The following is a 19078-nucleotide window of genomic DNA, read 5'->3' as shown; positions in this document are numbered from 1 at the left end:
CCCAGGCAATGGTAGCATTTGGTGAGGTGGGATAGTTTGTAAATTGGTCACAAGATGGGGCTCCAATACCATCTATTGATTATTTAATCAACCGACCTTTGAAAGGTAACGTTGATATATATACATTGCTTTAAATTGTAATGGTATACAAAATAGAAGATAATGTCAGCTTTTAAGATAACTCATGTTGAATTTTTTGGCCAACTACGATTTGGCGTATTCAATGTTACCATAGCCAGAGGGATACGGCATTCTCAAGTGTGCTATACAATGGGTGAATATGGGATAATACTGTTGCGGATTTGATTTGAGACTAGCAAAGTATAGTGGAACTAAAACCTTTGCCCTCACTGCAAAATTTCTAGGAAATAGCAATGTGTTAAAGCAGATTAGGATGTCTGTCTAGGAAAGTAATTGGATGATAAATGATTGTATCAAGTCTCACCAATCTAAATATAATTCGAGTAAAAAGACAGCGAGCTAGCTGAATTGATTTTGTTGTAACTTGAAAGCATAAAGAAAGGATAGATAACCAGTCTGCTTCTTACGGCTTTGTCTGACCGGGAGCATCAACTGGACCTCAGCATTCACACAAGACAGGGGAGCTCTATTGCCTCAATCTAAACGAGTATTATTGGCTGATCAATGAAGTTACAAAAAATGGTTGATGTATCATTGTTGGCGTCTTTAAAATAATGTTATCTTATTTACGGTTAGCTAGAGCATTTCGCGCTATCTTTGCGTTTCCATAAAATACGCATATCCCTTTGAGTTTTTGGTATCGGCGGATAGACACTGCTTCTCCACATTTTAACCACACGTGTGTTGAAACGTCCCATCGTTGCCTGAATTGAGGCAATGAATGCTGCATACTGACAATGTAGGAAGGCCGACTTTGCATGAACCGATAACTTATTTTCAGATTTCTAACTAATAAATTATGTCGTCGATAATATGGGGACATTTGTCTATATTTTCATGAGGATCTCGCTGAAAATAAGTGTTTTTGCCAAAGCAAAGAACTAGATTGCGCCACCCCCTCGTGGTCCCCGTCCCTCCTCCCAGTCCTGTCTTGGAGGGGCTAGTGACGAGTGGTTTGGTCCTTTTTCGTGTTAGATTCACATCAACTAGCAATGATGCTTCGACATTTTATAAACGTGAGGTAAACTGTTGGCATAGTTTGCTAACGTCACGTATCAATGTAAGAAAAAGAGTGCCACTTTAACGAATGCATCAATCAAACATTCATTTAAACCAGTGAGATTGGAATTTGAAGACGGAGACCCTCCGACCCTTTCCCCCGAAACTGGATATCGGAATGGTGGTAAGTAATTTTGTTTTATTTCAGGCTGCATATGTGTCCGTAGACATGAGGCTAGTGAAAATGTTTTTATTTTGGCAACAAAACATGTGCTCGCTTATTTTTCGTACCACGTCTGTCACAGATAACTAGTCTGTGGCAAACTGAAGATGCTGTCCAGTCCGTTGTTGCCATTAGTTACAGGGGCACTGCTGAACCCTGGCCTGTCACTGCTTCGCTTAAGTCATTTGACATGGTTATTGTCTTTATCTGATCAACTAACTAAACCATATAGCTAATGTAATTCAGACAGATCCCATGTGGCTGTACCGTTTTTTTAAGCTCATTTTAGCTAACTAGTTACGTTATTTATTTCATCTAGTGTGCTAGCTAACTCCAGTTAGCCACATCGCGCGCCCCTCCCTTGAAATGCAAGCATGAATGGCGGTGTTGTCTGTCAGCCAGGCAGTGTGATTCGGGTTTACGGGGCATTCATCTTGGCTTAATATGAATATTTATGTGCAGTCTGCAACGTGTCATCGTTTAACACAATCTAGCAAGGCTAGCTAATATTATTATGATTGCCTTGTTACTGTTTGCCAGCTCAGTTTTGAAAACTGACCATCTTTTGTCTACTCTGGCCGGGGCTTCCATTTCATTAATTGCGCGCAAGCCACAGTGATGAACCGCGTGCAGCTCTTTGCCAACTTAACGTTAGTCTCACAACAAAGAGACACTAATGTAGATAATATGATTTTAAGTTGGTACTAAAGAAATGAATGTTATGCACAGCACAATACAATGAATCTGTTTCCTATTGTCGGGCTGCAACGTTTTCTGATAGGGACATTAACAATCTTCTATCCTTCGCTTGTGGATACAATTAGTCCAGTGGGAAAACAATTGTTTCCAGCTAACTGTGCATCAACGTGATGAAGTATCACTTCAGACCGTTTCAACACTGTGCTGCCGTCTTGCACTTTAACATCACTTCACTGACTTCGTGTTTTCCTAAGGTACAGGCGCATTAGACCTTATGGTTAGTCATAAATGTGCTTTGCAACTTGAAATATTGTCTTTGATTGAATGGAGCGATTGGCCTGCCAACTCAATGTTGATATCTTGTCTACTCCCCTCGAGTTATGCCGCGTTGACGTGCCAGTCAGAACTAGGAAACGGACATTTCTGACTTCCTATATTTGACTAGCACGTGAACGTGGCATTATTCTTACATACAGCAGTGTTTTCAATAGACATTGAGGTCGATCTACCAGAGAATATAGTGGTTTATGATCAGAGGACACAAATCCCCCTCCATCCATGAGTCTCCTGCTGTCAAGACTGACAATTAGTAATTTGGGTTAGGTCCCAAGACTGGCTCTTAGCCACAGCACAGGGTATTTCTGTCATTAATGATCAGTCCGTCATTAATCTACCCAACCGCAGTGGACCCAGTATGTTACAGCTGAAACAGGCTGAACTGGTGCTTAGCTTCAGATTATGTCACCTATGTTTATTCTCAAACTGTACATTACATTTCCCTTGGAAAACTAGGAATAGCTAGACCTATTTTATGTTTCTGTATTCTCTAGTGCCTGGCAAAACAAGGCATGTGTGTCATTACTGCTTTTTCCTTTATGGAACTAAATCTTATGGTCATTGTGGCTCTGTTGGATAGACTCACTGGCTTCAGATAGATAGATAGTTGGTTCCATGTTCTAGAGAAGCATTACTGTGTTGTCAGTCCTGAGTTTAATGCTTCGCTCAAGGCTATAGTTTAGCCTCCATCTCACAATCTCAAGACCCATTGGTTACATTGACCTCCCTAGTCTGAACCCTTTCCAGTATCCAAGAATGTTGTCATTCTGATTCCATGTCCAGCTGGTGTAGTTTCTTGGCCTGCTCTCCCCAATAGTCAGTTTGAGGATTAGCTCTGCCTCCAGTGTGAGCAGCAGTGGGCGATCAAGGTGTTTAATTACAAACCCAGCATCTTCATAACACTGTCTGGCAGGAGCTGTGTGTTTCAGAGATTGAATGAGACTAAGACTGAGGGCTTGAGACAGAACGACGGAGACAGTGTGTGTGTATGTGTGTGTGTATACCATATAGAGACTGAGCAACAGAGACAGAAAAATACTGTGTGTGTGTCTTTGTTTTGGACAGACGGTTTATTTACAGCTGTTGGATGGACTCACTGGCTACATACCTAATTGATTTCTATTTAATTGTCTCGTGTATGGTCACTTGCAATGTTCGGTAAGAGGAAAATCAATGCAGACTGATGGTAATGTTGTGTTAAGTGCCTTTTACGCTTGGACATTACATTTGCTGAGCAAGAGTTATTCAGCTTCCTTCACATTGTTGGCACAGTGTGTAGTCAGCTGCAGTTCAATGTGTGTGTAGTTTTTATGTACGTATTTGTAGTAAGACTATTATAAAGATTAGGCTTCCGTTGCAGCACAAATTAGCCTATCCCAGCCCCAACTGAACTCAAATGCTAGTTGTTTTCACCATGCTTGATTTAATGTAAATGCTCCCCAGGGATGCTCACTTGCCAACAGGAGAACGAAATGCTTGGCCTGTAGCTGCCAACAGCTGAATGATAGGGGGCTCTTACTGTACAGAAAGGAACTCTCTAATAATACATCCTTTTTATTTATGCATCCGGTCCCATGTTAGTTGTTGCTCTGATGTGCTCTGGTTAATTTAATCCTATTGAAGCTTGTTCCCAGCTGTGGTCCCTTCTTGCTACCATTGATGGCCTGAGGAGTTGGAGTGGTAAGGGAAGTGCCTCAGTACACACACACACACACCTTCCCTGTCCTCGGCACACCAGCGTTATTATAACAAGTAAACATGAGAGGAATGGTTGATTTTGGTGTTTGTCAGAATCAGCACTGCTGTTACGTAACCTCACATTCTATTCCACTATTCCCTTCCCCCTCTGCCACTTGGGCTGCACAAATTACATAAAGATGTCCTCAATGTACAAATAAGGTAGAAAGAGAACCTAGACAGGAAAATGGAGAGAAAGGTATAAAATAGAGAGCTGTCACAGCAGGGGCACGCCCACCAATAATCCTCTCCATCTCTCCCAGCTTCCTCTTTACTGTGAGGCCCTCCTACTACCTTCCTCTCTCTACCCTGAATTCTTGCGCTCTCTCTCTCTCTCTCTCTCCCCCCTAGAGATAGACACCTGTGTGGATCTGCCTGTAATGGAGCACAAACACAGAATACACACAAATCAATGGCTGCTTATGGACTCTGTAACACTAGCCGTTCTGGCCACACCTCTGTCATTGGCCACTGGTTTGGTTCCTCACTAACAGATAATTATTTTATCACATACCGTATACTAAGAAAGGAAACAAACATAGATGCATCAACAACATTCAGTCACAAAGCAAGCGGTTTATGTTTGAGCTAAAATGAGGATGTGGAGAGAGGCAGGGGGGGACTGGTTTAGGCAGCGCACAGCTCGTTGTCAGGGGTGACGGTCAGACAGTCCTCCTGTGTGCTCAGTGCTGCTCTCTGCTCGTCTCTACTTCCCCCTGCATGTGGACTCACCGTGAGGACAGATGTTTAGAAAGATCTAGTTTGACAACCTTGGAGCACTACTACACCTATTGTTTATCCTGTGTGCTTATTCTGTGGCATATTATTCAAGCAGCTCGCCAAAATGTGGTCCTGCATGTAGGCTAGTGGTTAGAGCGTTGTGCCAGTAACCAAAAGGTTGCTAGATCGAATCCCCAAGCTGACAAGGTAAAAATCTGTCGTTCTGCCCCTGAACAATGCAGTTAACCTGTTCCTAGGCCGTCATTGTAAATAAGAATTTGTTCTTAACTGACTTAATAAGTTAAACAAAGGTTAAATAAATCAAAGCCTAGTGTAGGCTATGTTATTGACTCATAACCCCAAACGACACACAACGCAGATCATCACCTCAACTAGCTGTCCGCTAGTTTTTATTTTTTAAATGAAAAGGCTTTTTTCCTACAGTGATAATGGTGAATTGAATTACCACTAGCTACTGTTTTGCTGAGCATGTTGAGCATCTTTCAAGCTGCTCTCAAAGCAGGCCCTTTAGAGAGGTGCTGCGTCTCATGTGAGCCATAACTATGTTATTACCAGGCACTTACTGCTGTACCTTATGCCATGTGAATAGTAAAGGGATCTTTGATCCCTGGTAGGTCTAGAGAGGTGAGCTGTAAGCTGAGCTAAAGAGGCCTGACTGGGGACACTGTCCCTGACCCCTTTCCCAGGGCCTAAAACCTGAACTGCTGGAGCTAGAGAGCTGGAGCTGGGCTCACAGGGCTGCTGCTGACAGCTTGGGGCCAAGGGGTGACACAGAGTCCCGCCTCAGGCCGGAGAAGGGCTGGTCTGATCTGGGTGAGGGCACTGCCTCACGCCCTGTCACCCATCATCTGCTCTAACGCCCTCAGAGGAGAAGCCAGCCACACCCATGCGTGCGCACACACACACTACTCACCCTGGAGATGGAAAAAGACTCTTTAATGGGTGCTTAACATTAGATCTCTGTGCTAATACTGTGTATGATCATATATGGTTTATTTACAGTACATTAACCTGTTTACAAACCTACGACTTTCCTCCCTTCCCCCTCTCACTACTCCTCTCTCTGTCTGTTTCGGCCTGGAGGCTGGAATGTGTGCTATGCCAATATCTGTTTGCCTCATGGATCACCCTTCTATCCATGACTTACAGTACAGTCAGTGCCTACAAACCGGTTTTGCATTATGATTCATATCCTGGTTGCCCAAGCCCTTATACAGCAGCTTGAAGAGACACTGACTAAACAGACAGCATGCCTGCCTATGCAGTACAGACACAAAGTCACTATCCTGGAGTGTAGCCCTCTGTCCATCCATATACTCAGCCACTATACATGCTAGATCTACAGTTTAAAATCTTTCATGTTGCCTGGACATCCTCCACACACTGCTGAAGCATGTCTTCAGAACCCCTTCCCTCCCCTTTACCATGGCTGGCGACCTTGTTTCCTCCACCAGACCTCCACATATGGATCATTTGTTTTCTGTTAGTGTTTTCATTCAGCCATTCTCCCTTTCCCTCATTCCTCTATGGTTTTTCTCTCTCTCCGCTGCAGTCAGATGCTCTGGGTGCCAGCTGTCTGCCCCTATAGAAACATCTGTTCTGAAGCCATGCCCACATTGTTCCGTACCAACACAAACGGCCCCCTCGTCCATTGTCCCTCACGTCTCGCTACACACAGCCACACACACCACACACTTGTTCACAACAGTCAGGCTTCTGACGAATTCACCCTCAATCTTTTCTTTCCTCCCCTTCTTTCTTCCCCCACCTTTCTCTTTTTTCAACTTTTTATTCTCTTCTCTCTCTCTCTCTTGTCTCTGTATCTCACGTGGCTGCAGCTGGGATGAGGGCAGTGTTTGGTGTTTAGTATGCTGCCGGTAGCTCTGTCTTTCCTGTCGCGTGGAAGAAAGAGTACGGGGCTTCCAGAGAGCCGCTTTTTGGGTGACGGGGGCAGTGGGGGGTGACAGGGGGACTGTAAGAGGACTGTCTGTTTCCCAGGGACCCTCTTCTGGAATGTCAGTGATAGAGCCCACCTTGCTCTATTCTTGCACAACACTGACCCTCCCCAGCCTTCCATCTCAGCTAGCCTTCCCTATGGCTTCCCATGCCAACTCGGAGAGGTTTTTTTTTGGGGGGGGGGGGCAGAGTTTACTGCATTAGACTGAAGGAGTAAAGGGAGGGGGGACCGGCGTGGTAGTTGGGTGAATGCGGTTCCTTTTTTGGTGTGTTGTTGGGCGAGATCTATAGGAGGTGAGGGGATGGCGGGGAATGGCTGAATGGGAAGGCCAAGGCCTGTGTTGTTCTGTGAAAGGTCAGAGGGCAGTGGTGGGGGGGAGCTAACGGAGCTCATGCATTATAAACACACTCCCAGTAAAGTTGTATTGAGGCTCAGAGACAGAGGAAGCACCCCTATGGTACACCTCTACAGTGTTAGTGATGGCATACTACATCAATAACCAAGGGGCCTAATGTTGCGTGAAACATGAAAAGTAATCATGTGCAGTCTTGTGTTGTGACTATCTAGCTGTACCTCACTGAGTGTGTTTACATGTGTTATTGGGCTGTCAACCTGCTGAATGACTTGACCCCTGGCCTCTTGTGTCTGGATCCAAGCTGATGCTTCTCCCCCATGTCCAGTCCCCAAGCTCCTCTCACCGTAGTAGCCCCTGGATTTGAACAACACAGTCCCTGTCTGTCTCCGTCACCCCCTCCCCCCCACGTGTGCAGTGTGTCCGGCGTGACAGATCACCACTTGTAGCCACCACTGTACTTGGCCCGCACTGGCCCATTCACGTCACATTAGCCCAGCCGCGACCACTTGCAGATGATGACAATAACGAAAAGAGCAGATTTGTGATGCCGTTCCTCCTCACCCCGCCTCCCCCGAATTCTCCCAAGACCCGTCTCCCAACATTACCCACTTATTCAGTCCTCAGAGAAAGAGGGGCTGACACTTCTATTACACTGGGTTGCTACGAAAGAGAGGAGGAGGAGGGAGAGTGAGCATGAAAGGACACTCTTTGAATCTATTCTTCCCCCTGGAGAAAGAAGGAAGGAAGGAAAGAAGGGTGGAAAAGTGTGGGGGATACTCATTGTCCTCTTTCATACAGAAAGTGAGTGAAATGGAGGAGTGAGAGAAGCAGGGGATGGGGCATGGAGGAGTAGCAGGGGAAGTTCTAGACAACAAGCAAAACTGTTGGAGCAGCTGGGTTACGCAAACAGACATTCACCTTTTGGGCTGTAGTATTCTCTGTTGGCAAGGTTGCCATTCAGAAGAAAGAAGAAGTAAAGTCTTCCTCTTATCTATGTTTGATGGCACATGCGGCCAGGCTTCCTCTTCTGGGTCTTCCCATGATCATCATCCCATTCAACCCATGCCGGACCCAAGCCAAGCCAGACCCACCCAAGCCAGCATGGTGCTGTGACCTGAAGAGGACAGACCCAAGACTCCTTGACTGTGAAGACAGCGACGCTTGGAGTGGTGGGGTTTACTGACTGTGGGAGAAAGGGGACAATAACAAATGGCTCTTCTGCTTCACTGACCCTCTATCCTATTGTCTTCTTTTGGGGTCAAGATCCAGGACACCTGCTGAGCAGAGAGGCAGAGACAAAACAATCATCGTAATAATAGCCAGCCAGGGATTTAGTTATGAGAGATTTGTCAGGATTCATTTACGCAGAGTGGTTTTGAGCTTGTTGTTTTTTAGTCGTCATAAGTATATGGTGCATATGTGTGTTAAATCTGTGTGTGTGTGAGACCCACTTCACTCAATACACCTACAGGCATGAGAGAGTTGCTGGCCACTGTCGCTACACCAACTTCTGTGTCAAGTTCAGAGTCAGTAGAGGAATGAGAGAAACACACTCATGTTGCTCACTCACCCCTGCACACACACTGTCCAGTTCAGCCCACACAGAGTCAAGCACATTTGATCCTGCTTAAATCCTCTCAATCGCACAAAGATATAAGTAGTTGAATCGGGCTCTCACCATTATTTTTCTTTCCCTGTGAGACACACACACACTCTAGCATGCACATCCACACACACACTCTCTTATCCTACTCTGACATCCTGTCCACCCAAATCTTATCCATGCAGTCCTTTATAAGCGCGAGCAAGCACACAATCTCCCTCTCACGGCCTGACATGCAAAAACACGCTGCGTTACCATAGCGATGCTGCCCACATGACGGAAGATCTCGGCAAATGTTGGTAAGGCTCTGGCTGACTACAAAGCATGGAGCCTCACTCCCACATCACAAACACCAACGTCTGCTCTGCACAGACCAACAGGCTGCCCACTGACTCTAGTCAACATTTTAAATGCATTCAATGCCTGAGACTTAGTAAGGTTCATGGAACAACCTCACTCGTGTGATTCATAGGGTAGAGTAAGCCTAGCGGAACTCCCTACATTCACTCAGCCTAACCCCCCCCCCCCCCACACACAGACACACAGCATAGCCACACCAAATCTTTTATATACACACACGACTTAGGCCTAGTAAAGAAGGAACGAAACGGTCACATTTAACCCATTTCCTTAGTGTGTTGACCCCTGTGTGTGACCCATGTCTGTCTGCGCCTCTCCCACCTCCAACTAACTAGATGAGTCAACTCCCCTGAGACAGTGTGACAACACTTCACTCTGCTGTAATACTGGGAAGCCCAAGCACAATGATGCTGGCCGTGCTGACAACCTCACAGGTTAGCCTGTTAGAAATGGTATGTGACTGACTTATCGAAATACCAAGGGTTGTTGTCAACATAGAGGAGTATTCAAAACCAGCATAGTTATTTGAGATGCGTTTCTCTCTGGGTTATAGGTTAGATGGCAGTATTATAGGGATGGTTCTGTATGGGAATCAAGTGATCATTTAATTGTGTCAGAGTAGAGAAGGCTTTCAGAGCAGTGGTGTTGATGCATGGCCTTGTTACATTAGATTAAGGGCTTTTGGTTAAGGTTTGGCTCTTTATGATGGAATGGAGCGTGAACAGTCAGCCAAGTCCTCTCGCTCCAGCTCTCAACACAGGCCACTTGGTGTTACAGCAAAGCTTAATAACATTGTGGATTAAATCCTCAATGTTAAAAAATAAATTAAAAATGTACCCTCAAACAATTAGGCTAAACAAAAGTCTTGACTTTCTCTCCAGAATCAACTGTGAACTCAATTTACTCAAATCCCTCAAGGAAGCAGTCTAGAGTGTATTGTCTCTTGTCTACACACAATAAGCCTCTTGTATGAAGGGACGGAAATGAAACGTGCTTCCTTCGTTTTCTTTTTCTGTGTGAAGTGTCGTGACCCCAGTGGGTTGGGAAATGCACCATGTTTATACGCGCTATGACAGTCATGTCTGGTAAGTCTCCGTCTACCCAAACTGTCTGTATGCACCTCTTTATGTCTGTGGGTACGTATTGTGCCTGTCTGTGTGGTGGTCTGTCTTCACGTGTGTGTAAATATACATACTTGTGCATGCGGTCAACAATTATTGCATGTATTGTCAACCTCTGTATGTCGTCAGCACGATAATGTCTGTGTGTGTGTGGCTTTACCCAGTGTGGTGTGAGTGATCTGCTATTCTGGTAGATTTTCTATGCATGCTTGTTTTGTCTTATTTCCCTGAATGTCTCCATGGTGGACATGTCTCTCTGTGGCACCGTTTTCCCACTGCACATTGTTATGGACCAAACACCTGTGTTGGGGAAGCTCCTCTGAAGGTATTGATTACCAAGCTACCAATTACTTCACACTGGAAGAAGTTAAACTACACTAAAGTTAATTTGAGAAAGTAGTTCACTAGATCCAAACTACTTCTTGATTAATTCTATCTAAATCTGAAATGTCATATACTACAAATTGTTAAAACAGATCACTCTGCAGTAAGATAACAGAATGTGCATATTAAACACAAAAACTGTGTTTCAAATGAGAATTCGGGGAAAGGCTGATGCTAAAAAAAGAAAGGAAATTCTTGTTTACTTCAGCCATATCATCTTTTCTATTTGCAAGAACAGTAGTGTGTAGTTCCAGTAGTTAGCTACACCGCTACATGGTAAAAAAAAGTAATTAGTCTAAAACACTACCAGGATTGGAATTTAGTTAAACTTTAAAATGTAGTTAAGTTACTTGTTGAACTACATGTAGTTCACTACTCCTCAACACTGCTTGGTACTGGGTAGACACTGGTTAGACACTGGGTAGACAGACACTGGGTAGAGCTGGTGCTGAACAACTGCAGCTGCTCTTCCCAAACAAGATCAGAATTCCTGTTTTCCCGGTCCCTAAAGGAGAGGAGAGGCTGGAATACCAGGCATGCATTATATGGACTGTTGCTGTTGGATCAGGGCACAAACATTCAAACTATGAGGTGAGATCTGATGACAGCGGCCTTACTGAGAGAACCAGGGCTTATCATTTAAAGATGTCTAAACTGAGAGGGGGTTTCTATAGCATGCTGGATCCTCTAGACTCAACACAACACGGTTTCTAGGTCAGCCTACTATACAGTTCTTCTCCGTACCAAGACTCCCTCCTCTTGGCCTTGTCGAAGCATTAAACGTGACACCTTCTTATAGCCCCCTTATGTGGTTTTGCTATGATGTGGAGGTTGTTGCCCTGTGTAACTGGCAGTTGTCGCCGGATAGATTAGGAAGGAAACCAAGCGTTTCTATAAAGCGCCCGACCACCCGTCAGACCGGCTCCTGCCCCTCTCACAGAACAGCTGAGAAGCCTGAGCTCTGGCAATGGCCCAGGGTTCAGATCACTGTGTGTGTTCACACCGTGAAATATTCAACAGTCAACTCTGTGCACACACACACAGACGTAACCTCTAGGTCCACTTACCTGTCCCTCTGAGCAGAATGCACTGAGAGTGGACAGTGATGGCTGGGCGGAGGTAACCATGGGAGAACGATGGTAACAGACAGCTGAATGGACAGAGGAGATGCGTAGCACTGGAGATGGACTACACCAACATCTAAAAAGAACCCCCGCCCTCACTTGAAAGGGTTGGGAAGGGTCCCTCAATGTTCAAGAAGAGGAGGATGCGGAAGGTAGAGAACAGGAGGAGTGGAGAGAGGGAGAGGGCTGCTGTGGAAGCAATGAGGGGGTGTGAGAGTGAATGACTGCAGGGGTTATTACCCTGCCTGAATGCCATTAGGATTCTCATGTCTTTGGTTTTGGTCTGAAGAAGACCTCTCTGCGTTGTTGCTGTACAACAATACCTACTAGAGCCTAGTCTCTTAGGATTAACGGCTGGTATTGTCCCTGAAGGCTGTGTGTGGATCCTGCTCTGCTCTGACCGCCTGCCTGTGTCTCTGACCGTCTAGCTAACTGTTGTTTGGGAGCGGTGGCTTCCATGGCAGATCCAGTTTCAGGTGCCTATTGTTCCGTACCGGCTGCCCGTGAAACTCGAGCCTGGTGTAGAGTGAAGAGGGGTATGGAGTTACTGGAAGAGCAACGACATGACGTGGTCCTCTACACTCTCTGTCTACTGCCACTGACTGTCATGCCAATGCCTTGTCTGGCCTGGCACAACAATTGGATGCTAAGGACCTTTAGCATCCATTAATGTACCAGTCGGGTGGTGAACTAAGGTTTTAGAATGTTGGAGATGGAATGAATGCATGTTGCAGACAGTCAGTGCAGACTGGATACAGGCCAGGGTTCTTGTCTATAAATACATTATCCCCTGCTTTGTAATGATGGACTCTCAGCTCGTTGAGTTTCTCTGCTGTTGCCACGTTGTCAGAGGGATTGAGTCGAGGCTGAGGGGCCGGGCTGTACTGAGGGCTGAACAGACACATCTTGGTGTGTGATACACTCAATGCTGGAGTGATGCAGCTCTGATGTATTCTGATGAAGCCTAGCTGTGCCCAGTTTAGCCCAAGTGCTTTCAGCCTCAAAGGGCCCCGCTGAGCATGTGTACACACACATCTACCAGGTGGAGGCAGGGCTGTCCAGGCATACTGTTAACAGTCAATTTACCACAGCAAGCCTATGCCAGGTGATCACTCACTCACCCAGGAACGGTGAGGGTGTCGGTTGTCCCTAAGCGATTGACCAGGACCAGTTTGTGTGGGTAAGGTCAGTCCCGGGAGGAGTAGTACTGATCCTAGGCCAGTACTCTGAGGAGTGATATTTTTCCCTGGAGCTGCAGTACTCTATCCAGCTCTGCATCCTCTGCTTCTGCTGAGGAATAACCAGTGAACAGACACACTGTCCCCAATCACAGTGATTCACAACTGGGAAGGTTTTAAAAGCCCAGGTGTTTTCATTGCTGTATCCTTTAAAGGTGTTGCAGGAGCCCATGACAGGCCGAGTAGTGGAGAATCTGATCTTGAACCTGGCTTGCACCCTTCCAAACTGTATCCAGTCTGTTATTGTCACAGTTGCTGTTGGCATGTGAGAGTGAGACGTTGTAAGATAGGCCAACTCCCTGAGAAAGCGGTAGATTCTCCTACACTTGTTCAGGTAGAGGCCTTTAGCTTCTGATCATGGGGTTTTGATTTTTGATCCCATTGAGTATTTTAAGGAGAATCGAGAATCACTCATCCACATACTTTTAGCCAAATTCCCATCCCATCCTCCCCCCATCTGGGCAAAACCATTTTTCACTGTCTTTGTTGTGAATGGAGATGGTTGTCACCAATTCATCCCATGGGGGTGACAACCCTGTGTATATTACAAACCTTAGTCTATTTGGGACATATTGTCCTGACAACAGACAAATCACCTCAGTTAGCCTCTACCAAAGCCTTGTTTGTGTGTACACACAGTGAGTGATTGATGTTCATTCCCTCTGGTGGTTGACAGCTCATCTGTGCTGCTACCTGTTGCTGTAGGAGTGGGTGTGTTGGTTTGCATTCATCAGCTGGATAATATGGAAAGGAGGTGAATATTGACATTGGGAGAGAGAGGGAGAGAGGTAAGAATGAAAAGAGGGACATATTTATGTTGGTTCGTTTGTGACGATTACATGGCTGTATGCTGGTTTAGAGATGAGTGAAGGTAGCCCTAAAGCCAGAGGGAGAGGAGGGGTGTGTATCTGGCTTGCCGTAGGGCCTGTGAAGGTGTGAATCGTGTGATGGTTAGAGCTGTGTTTCCACCTGCTGTTGAGTCAGTGCGCATTCAGCTCCGCTGTGTGATGGCTGCTGCATCGTCATGCAGATCCTGACAGGAAGGACTGGATACGCGCAAGGGGACAGGGATTTACTAACTAACAGCTTATATAGGCTACACAATGTGAAGTAGAATCACACAGCTACCACTACTACAGTTTGCTCTGTCCTCTGCAGTGGTGTTAGTTGTGCTGTGTTTGTGTAAGTATCTTCTGCATGTTATGTACTGTAGTCAGGAGGGACGTCATGGGGCTGAGGAAGTTGCTTTGACAGAGTCAAATCACCGTCAAGAAGGAAGAGCCATGCTGTATAAAGATTTTGTAGATGGTGTAGCCTATAAACCATACTTTGTTACTACAGTCAATCTAGCTATATCTGATGTCTTCTTGAGACTCGTGTCCTCCCTATCTCCCTTTGAGGTACAGTCTTGACCACCACCCCTGTAGACAGACAGACAGACAGACACCATGTAACGTGGCCTGCTGACTGTTGTGTTTTACTAACTGTGTTTTTTTCCTCTTTCCTCATCTCCCTCCCTAAGGCTTGGAGCACCGATAATCTGGACACTTCCGGGGAGCCCGCTACCCGCTCCGTGGGCACCACTGCCAACTTGAAGGGGAAGATGAGCAAGAGGTGATACTGCCACTAAGACTGGCACACTGCCCTCTGGGTCTTAATCATTTCACTGAGGGTGGATTGGAACAGTTAAAGACAGTTTAAAGAGGGTGGATCAAGTACACTGCTGACCTGCACAAGGGAAATGTGACTGCACTGTAGTTACAGGACGCAGAAGTGGTGTGAAATGTGAACCATTAGGCACCGATGGAACTTTGGTGCCAGACAAGGGATGCCTAGCATAGACTGAGAGGAAGGGTGTATATTATTTACACTGTAGTATTTCAGGTCCACTATACTTTGTAGCTGTGCTCTGTGATGAATGCCCTTGTATGGACATCCCTGTCAGGTCTTAAACCACTTCTGTAGAGACACGGGACGGAGAGAAGTTTAAACACAAACACATACAGAGAACCTCAGAACTCCCCTTACGGCCCACGCAGTGCTGTGAAACAGGAAGGTCCCCAGTTTCATTTCCCCCTGGCTGCTGTGAGGTTATGTGGTAGTTGACAGTGGAAGGTTGATGTGATGTGAAGCTCAGAGGAGTGAGTGATGTCACTGATCAAGTTTGGCCCTGGTCACCGTATTGCCTTTAAATAACCGCAGGTTGGCATAAAACCTAACCTTAACCACACCACTAAACCAAATGTCTAACCCTAACCTTAAATTTAAGACCAAAAACACATTTTTTGTTTTCATACATTTTTACAATCTAGCCAATTTTGACTTTGCAGCTGGCCCATCTAGCAGAAATCGCTCATATCTGCCTGCAAGGCAAGATTCATGACAATAAACGTCGAGCTGCTAAAATCACCATGCCATGGAACTGCCGCAGTCAGTGTGTGCATTTGGGAGTAGGGACATGCAAAGCAGTCTTCACCACAGTCACTGTCAAGCTCTCATGGCTACAGCTTTGTTTGTGCTGGAGCTTCACTCCTAACCTAAGTGTAGACCTATTAATTCACCCAAACGTATACAGGGCTTCTACTACTGCTCTAACGTTAAAACAGTGTTGGTCTGCTGCTGTTCAAGACAAATAGATTCTCTGTATTGTGACTCACACACTCTGTGGCTGTATAATGCTGTTGTTTAATCTAATCTGACTGCTGTGTGTGTTTCTATCTCAGGCTGTCTGTTGTGAAAGGTCACTTCCCTAAGCTTGTTGACTGTGCCCACTTCCACTATGACAATGTGGAGTTTGGCTCCATCGAGGTAGGTTTTGACACAAGACTGTGCGTGCGGGCTAAAATGCCCATTTTAGAAATGTAAACTACAAAGATGTCCTGCTTGGCTGACTGTAAATGAAGTGTGTTTTAGCCATGTCTATTACTAATGTCGTAGGTCCTTATGGATGTTCCAGAGGCATGCATTAGAACCCCAGCCTCATGTTGTAATGTTACTGTAGTGATGGTAACCCCAGCCTCATGTTGTAATGTTACTGTAGTGACGGTAACCCCAGCCTCATGCTGTAATGTTACTGTAGTGAAGGTAACCCCAGCGTCATGCTGTAATGTTACTGTAGTGACGGTAACCCCAGCCTCATGCTGTAATGTTACTGTAGTGACGGTAACCCCAGCCTCATGCTGTAATGTTACTGTAGTGATGGTAACCCCAGCCTCATGTTGTAATGTTACTGTAGTGATGGCAACCCCAGCCTCATGTTGTAATGTTACTGTAGTGACGGCAACCCCAGCCTCATGTTGTAATGTTACTGTAGTGACGGTAACCCCAGCCTCATGCTGTAATGTTACTGTAGTGACGGTAACCCCAGCCTCATGTTGTAATGTTACTGTAATGACGGTAACCCCAGCCTCATGTTGTAATGTTACTGTAGTGACGGTAACCCCAGCCTCATGTTGTAATGTTACTGTAGTGACGGTAACCCCAGCCTCATGTTGTAATGTTACTGTAGTGACGGTAACCCCAGCCTCATGCTGTAATGTTACTGTAGTGAAAGGAACCCCAGCCTCATGCTGTAATGTTACTGTAGTGACGGTAACCCCAGCCTCATGCTGTAATGTTACTGTAGTGATGGTAACCCCAGCCTCATGTTGTAATGTTACTGTAGTGATGGTAACCCCAGCCTCATGCTGTAATGTTACTGTAGTGACGGTAACCCCAGCCTCATGCTGTAATGTTACTGTAGTGACGGTAACCCCAGCCTCATGTTGTAATGTTACTGTAGTGACGGCAACCCCAGCCTCATGTTGTAATGTTACTGTAGTGACGACAACCCCAGCCTCATGCTGTAATGTTACTGTAGTGACGACAACCCCAGCCTCATGCTGTAATGTTACTGTAGTGACGGTAACCCCAGCCTCATGTTGTAATGTTACTGTAGTGACGGTAACCCCAGCCTCATGTTGTAATGTTACTGTAGTGACGGTAACCCCAGCCTCATGCTGTAATGTTACTGTAGTGACGGTAACCCCAGCCTCATGCTGTAATGTTACTGTAGTGACGGTAACCCCAGCCTCATGTTGTAATGTTACTGTAGTGACGGTAACCCCAGCCTCATGTTGTAATGTTACTGTAGTGACGGTAACCCCAGCCTCATGCTGTAATGTTACTGTAGTGACGGTAACCCCAGCCTCATGCTGTAATGTTACTGTAGTGACGGTAACCCCAGCCTCATGCTGTAATGTTACTGTAGTGACGGTAACCCCAGCCTCATGCTGTAATGTTACTGTAGTGACGGTAACCCCAGCCTCATGTTGTAATGTTACTGTAGTGACGGTAACCCCAGCCTCATGTTGTAATGTTACTGTAGTGACGGTAACCCCAGCCTCATGCTGTAATGTTACTGTAGTGACGGTAACCCCAGCCTCATGTTGTAATGTTACTGTAATGACGGTAACCCCAGCCTCATGTTGTAATGTTACTGTAGTGACGGTAACCCCAGCCTCATGTTGTAATGTTACTGTAGTGACGGTAACCCCAGCCTCATGTTGTAATGTTACTGTAGTGACGGTAACCCCAGCCTCATGCTGTAATGTTACTGTAGTGAAGGTAACCCCAGCCTCATGCTGTAATGTTACTGTAGTGATGGTAACCCCAGCCTCATGCTGTAATGTTACTGTAGTGATGGTAACCCCAGCCTCATGTTGTAATGTTACTGTAGTGACGGTAACCCCAGCCTCATGCTGTAATGTTACTGTAGTGACGGTAACCCCAGCCTCATGTTGTAATGTTACTGTAGTGACGGCAACCCCAGCCTCATGTTGTAATGTTACTGTAGTGACGACAACCCCAGCGTCATGCTGTAATGTTACTGTAGTGACGGTAACCCCAGCCTCATGTTGTAATGTTACTGTAGTGACGGTAACCCCAGCCTCATGCTGTAATGTTACTGTAGTGACGGTAACCCCAGCCTCATGCTGTAATGTTACTGTAGTGACGGTAACCCCAGCCTCATGCTGTAATGTTACTGTAGTGACGGTAACCCCAGCCTCATGCTGTAATGTTACTGTAGTGACGGTAACCCCAGCCTCATGCTGTAATGTTACTGTAGTGACGGTAACCCCAGCCTCATGTTGTAATGTTACTGTAGTGACGGTAACCCCAGCCTCATGTTGTAATGTTACTGTAGTGACGGTAACCCCAGCCTCATGCTGTAATGTTACTGTAGTGACGGTAACCCCAGCCTCATGCTGTAATGTTACTGTAGTGATGGTAACCCCAGCCTCATGCTGTAATGTTACTGTAGTGATGGTAACCCCAGCCTCATGCTGTAATGTTACTGTAGTGATGGTAACCCCAGCCTCATGCTGTAATGTTACTGTAGTGACGGTAACCCCAGCCTCATGCTGTAATGTTACTGTAGTGACGGTAACCCCAGCCTCATGTTGTAATGTTACTGTAGTGACGGCAACCCCAGCCTCATGCTGTAATGTTACTGTAGTGATGGTAACCCCAGCCTCATGTTGTAATGTTACTGTAGTGACGACAGCCTCATGTTGTAATGTTACTGTAGTGACGACAACCCCAGCCTCATGCTGTAATGTTACTGTAGTGACGGTAACCCCAGCCTCATGCTGTAATGTTACTGTAGTGATGGCAACCCCAGCCTCATGTTGTAATGTTACTGTAGTGACGACAACCCCAGCCTCATGCTGTAATGTTACTGTAGTGATGGTAACCCCAGCCTCATGTCGTAATGTTACTGTAGTGACGGTAACCCCAGCCTCATGTTGTAATGTTACTGTAGTGACGGTAACCCCAGCCTCATGTTGTAGTGTTGTGTCGTGACGACAACCCCAGCCTCATGCTGTAATGTTGCTGTCGTGACGACAACCCCAGCCTCATGCTGTAATGTTGCCGTCGTGACGACAACCCCAGCCTCATGCTGTAATGTTACTGTAGTGACGACAGCCTCATGCTGTAATGTTACTGTAGTGACGACAGCCTCATGCTGTAATGTTACTGTCGTGACGACAGCCTCATGCTGTAATGTTGCTGTCGTGA

The 19078-nt window shown here is 46.0% G+C and overlaps 1 protein-coding gene across 3 annotated transcripts in view; it reads left to right on the top strand.

The window, feature by feature from the left end:
- The first annotated feature begins 813 nt into the window (after nt 1-813).
- LOC106605587 (uncharacterized) overlaps nt 814-19078 on the top strand; it is a 44035-nt gene continuing 25770 nt past the window's right edge. The window contains exons 1-3 of one of the 3 annotated variants that reach the window (XM_045718635.2): nt 814-1324; nt 14541-14632; nt 15742-15826. In XM_045718635.2, coding sequence (XP_045574591.2) covers nt 1319-1324; nt 14541-14632; nt 15742-15826 — 183 coding nt within the window. In that variant the 5' untranslated portion in view covers nt 814-1318. Of the gene's footprint in view, nt 1325-10079; nt 10237-13670; nt 13807-14540; nt 14633-15741; nt 15827-19078 lie in introns of those variants that run through there. The other 2 variants (XM_045718636.2, XM_045718637.2) reach the window with 2 other exon arrangements.

This window comes from Salmo salar, chromosome 05 (genome assembly GCF_965601325.2).
Source record: "Salmo salar chromosome 05, fSalSal1, whole genome shotgun sequence".
Lineage (NCBI taxonomy): Eukaryota > Metazoa > Chordata > Actinopteri > Salmoniformes > Salmonidae > Salmo > Salmo salar.
The sequence above is the reverse complement of the archived record's forward strand: the minus strand, read 5'-3'. Positions and strand labels throughout refer to the sequence as shown.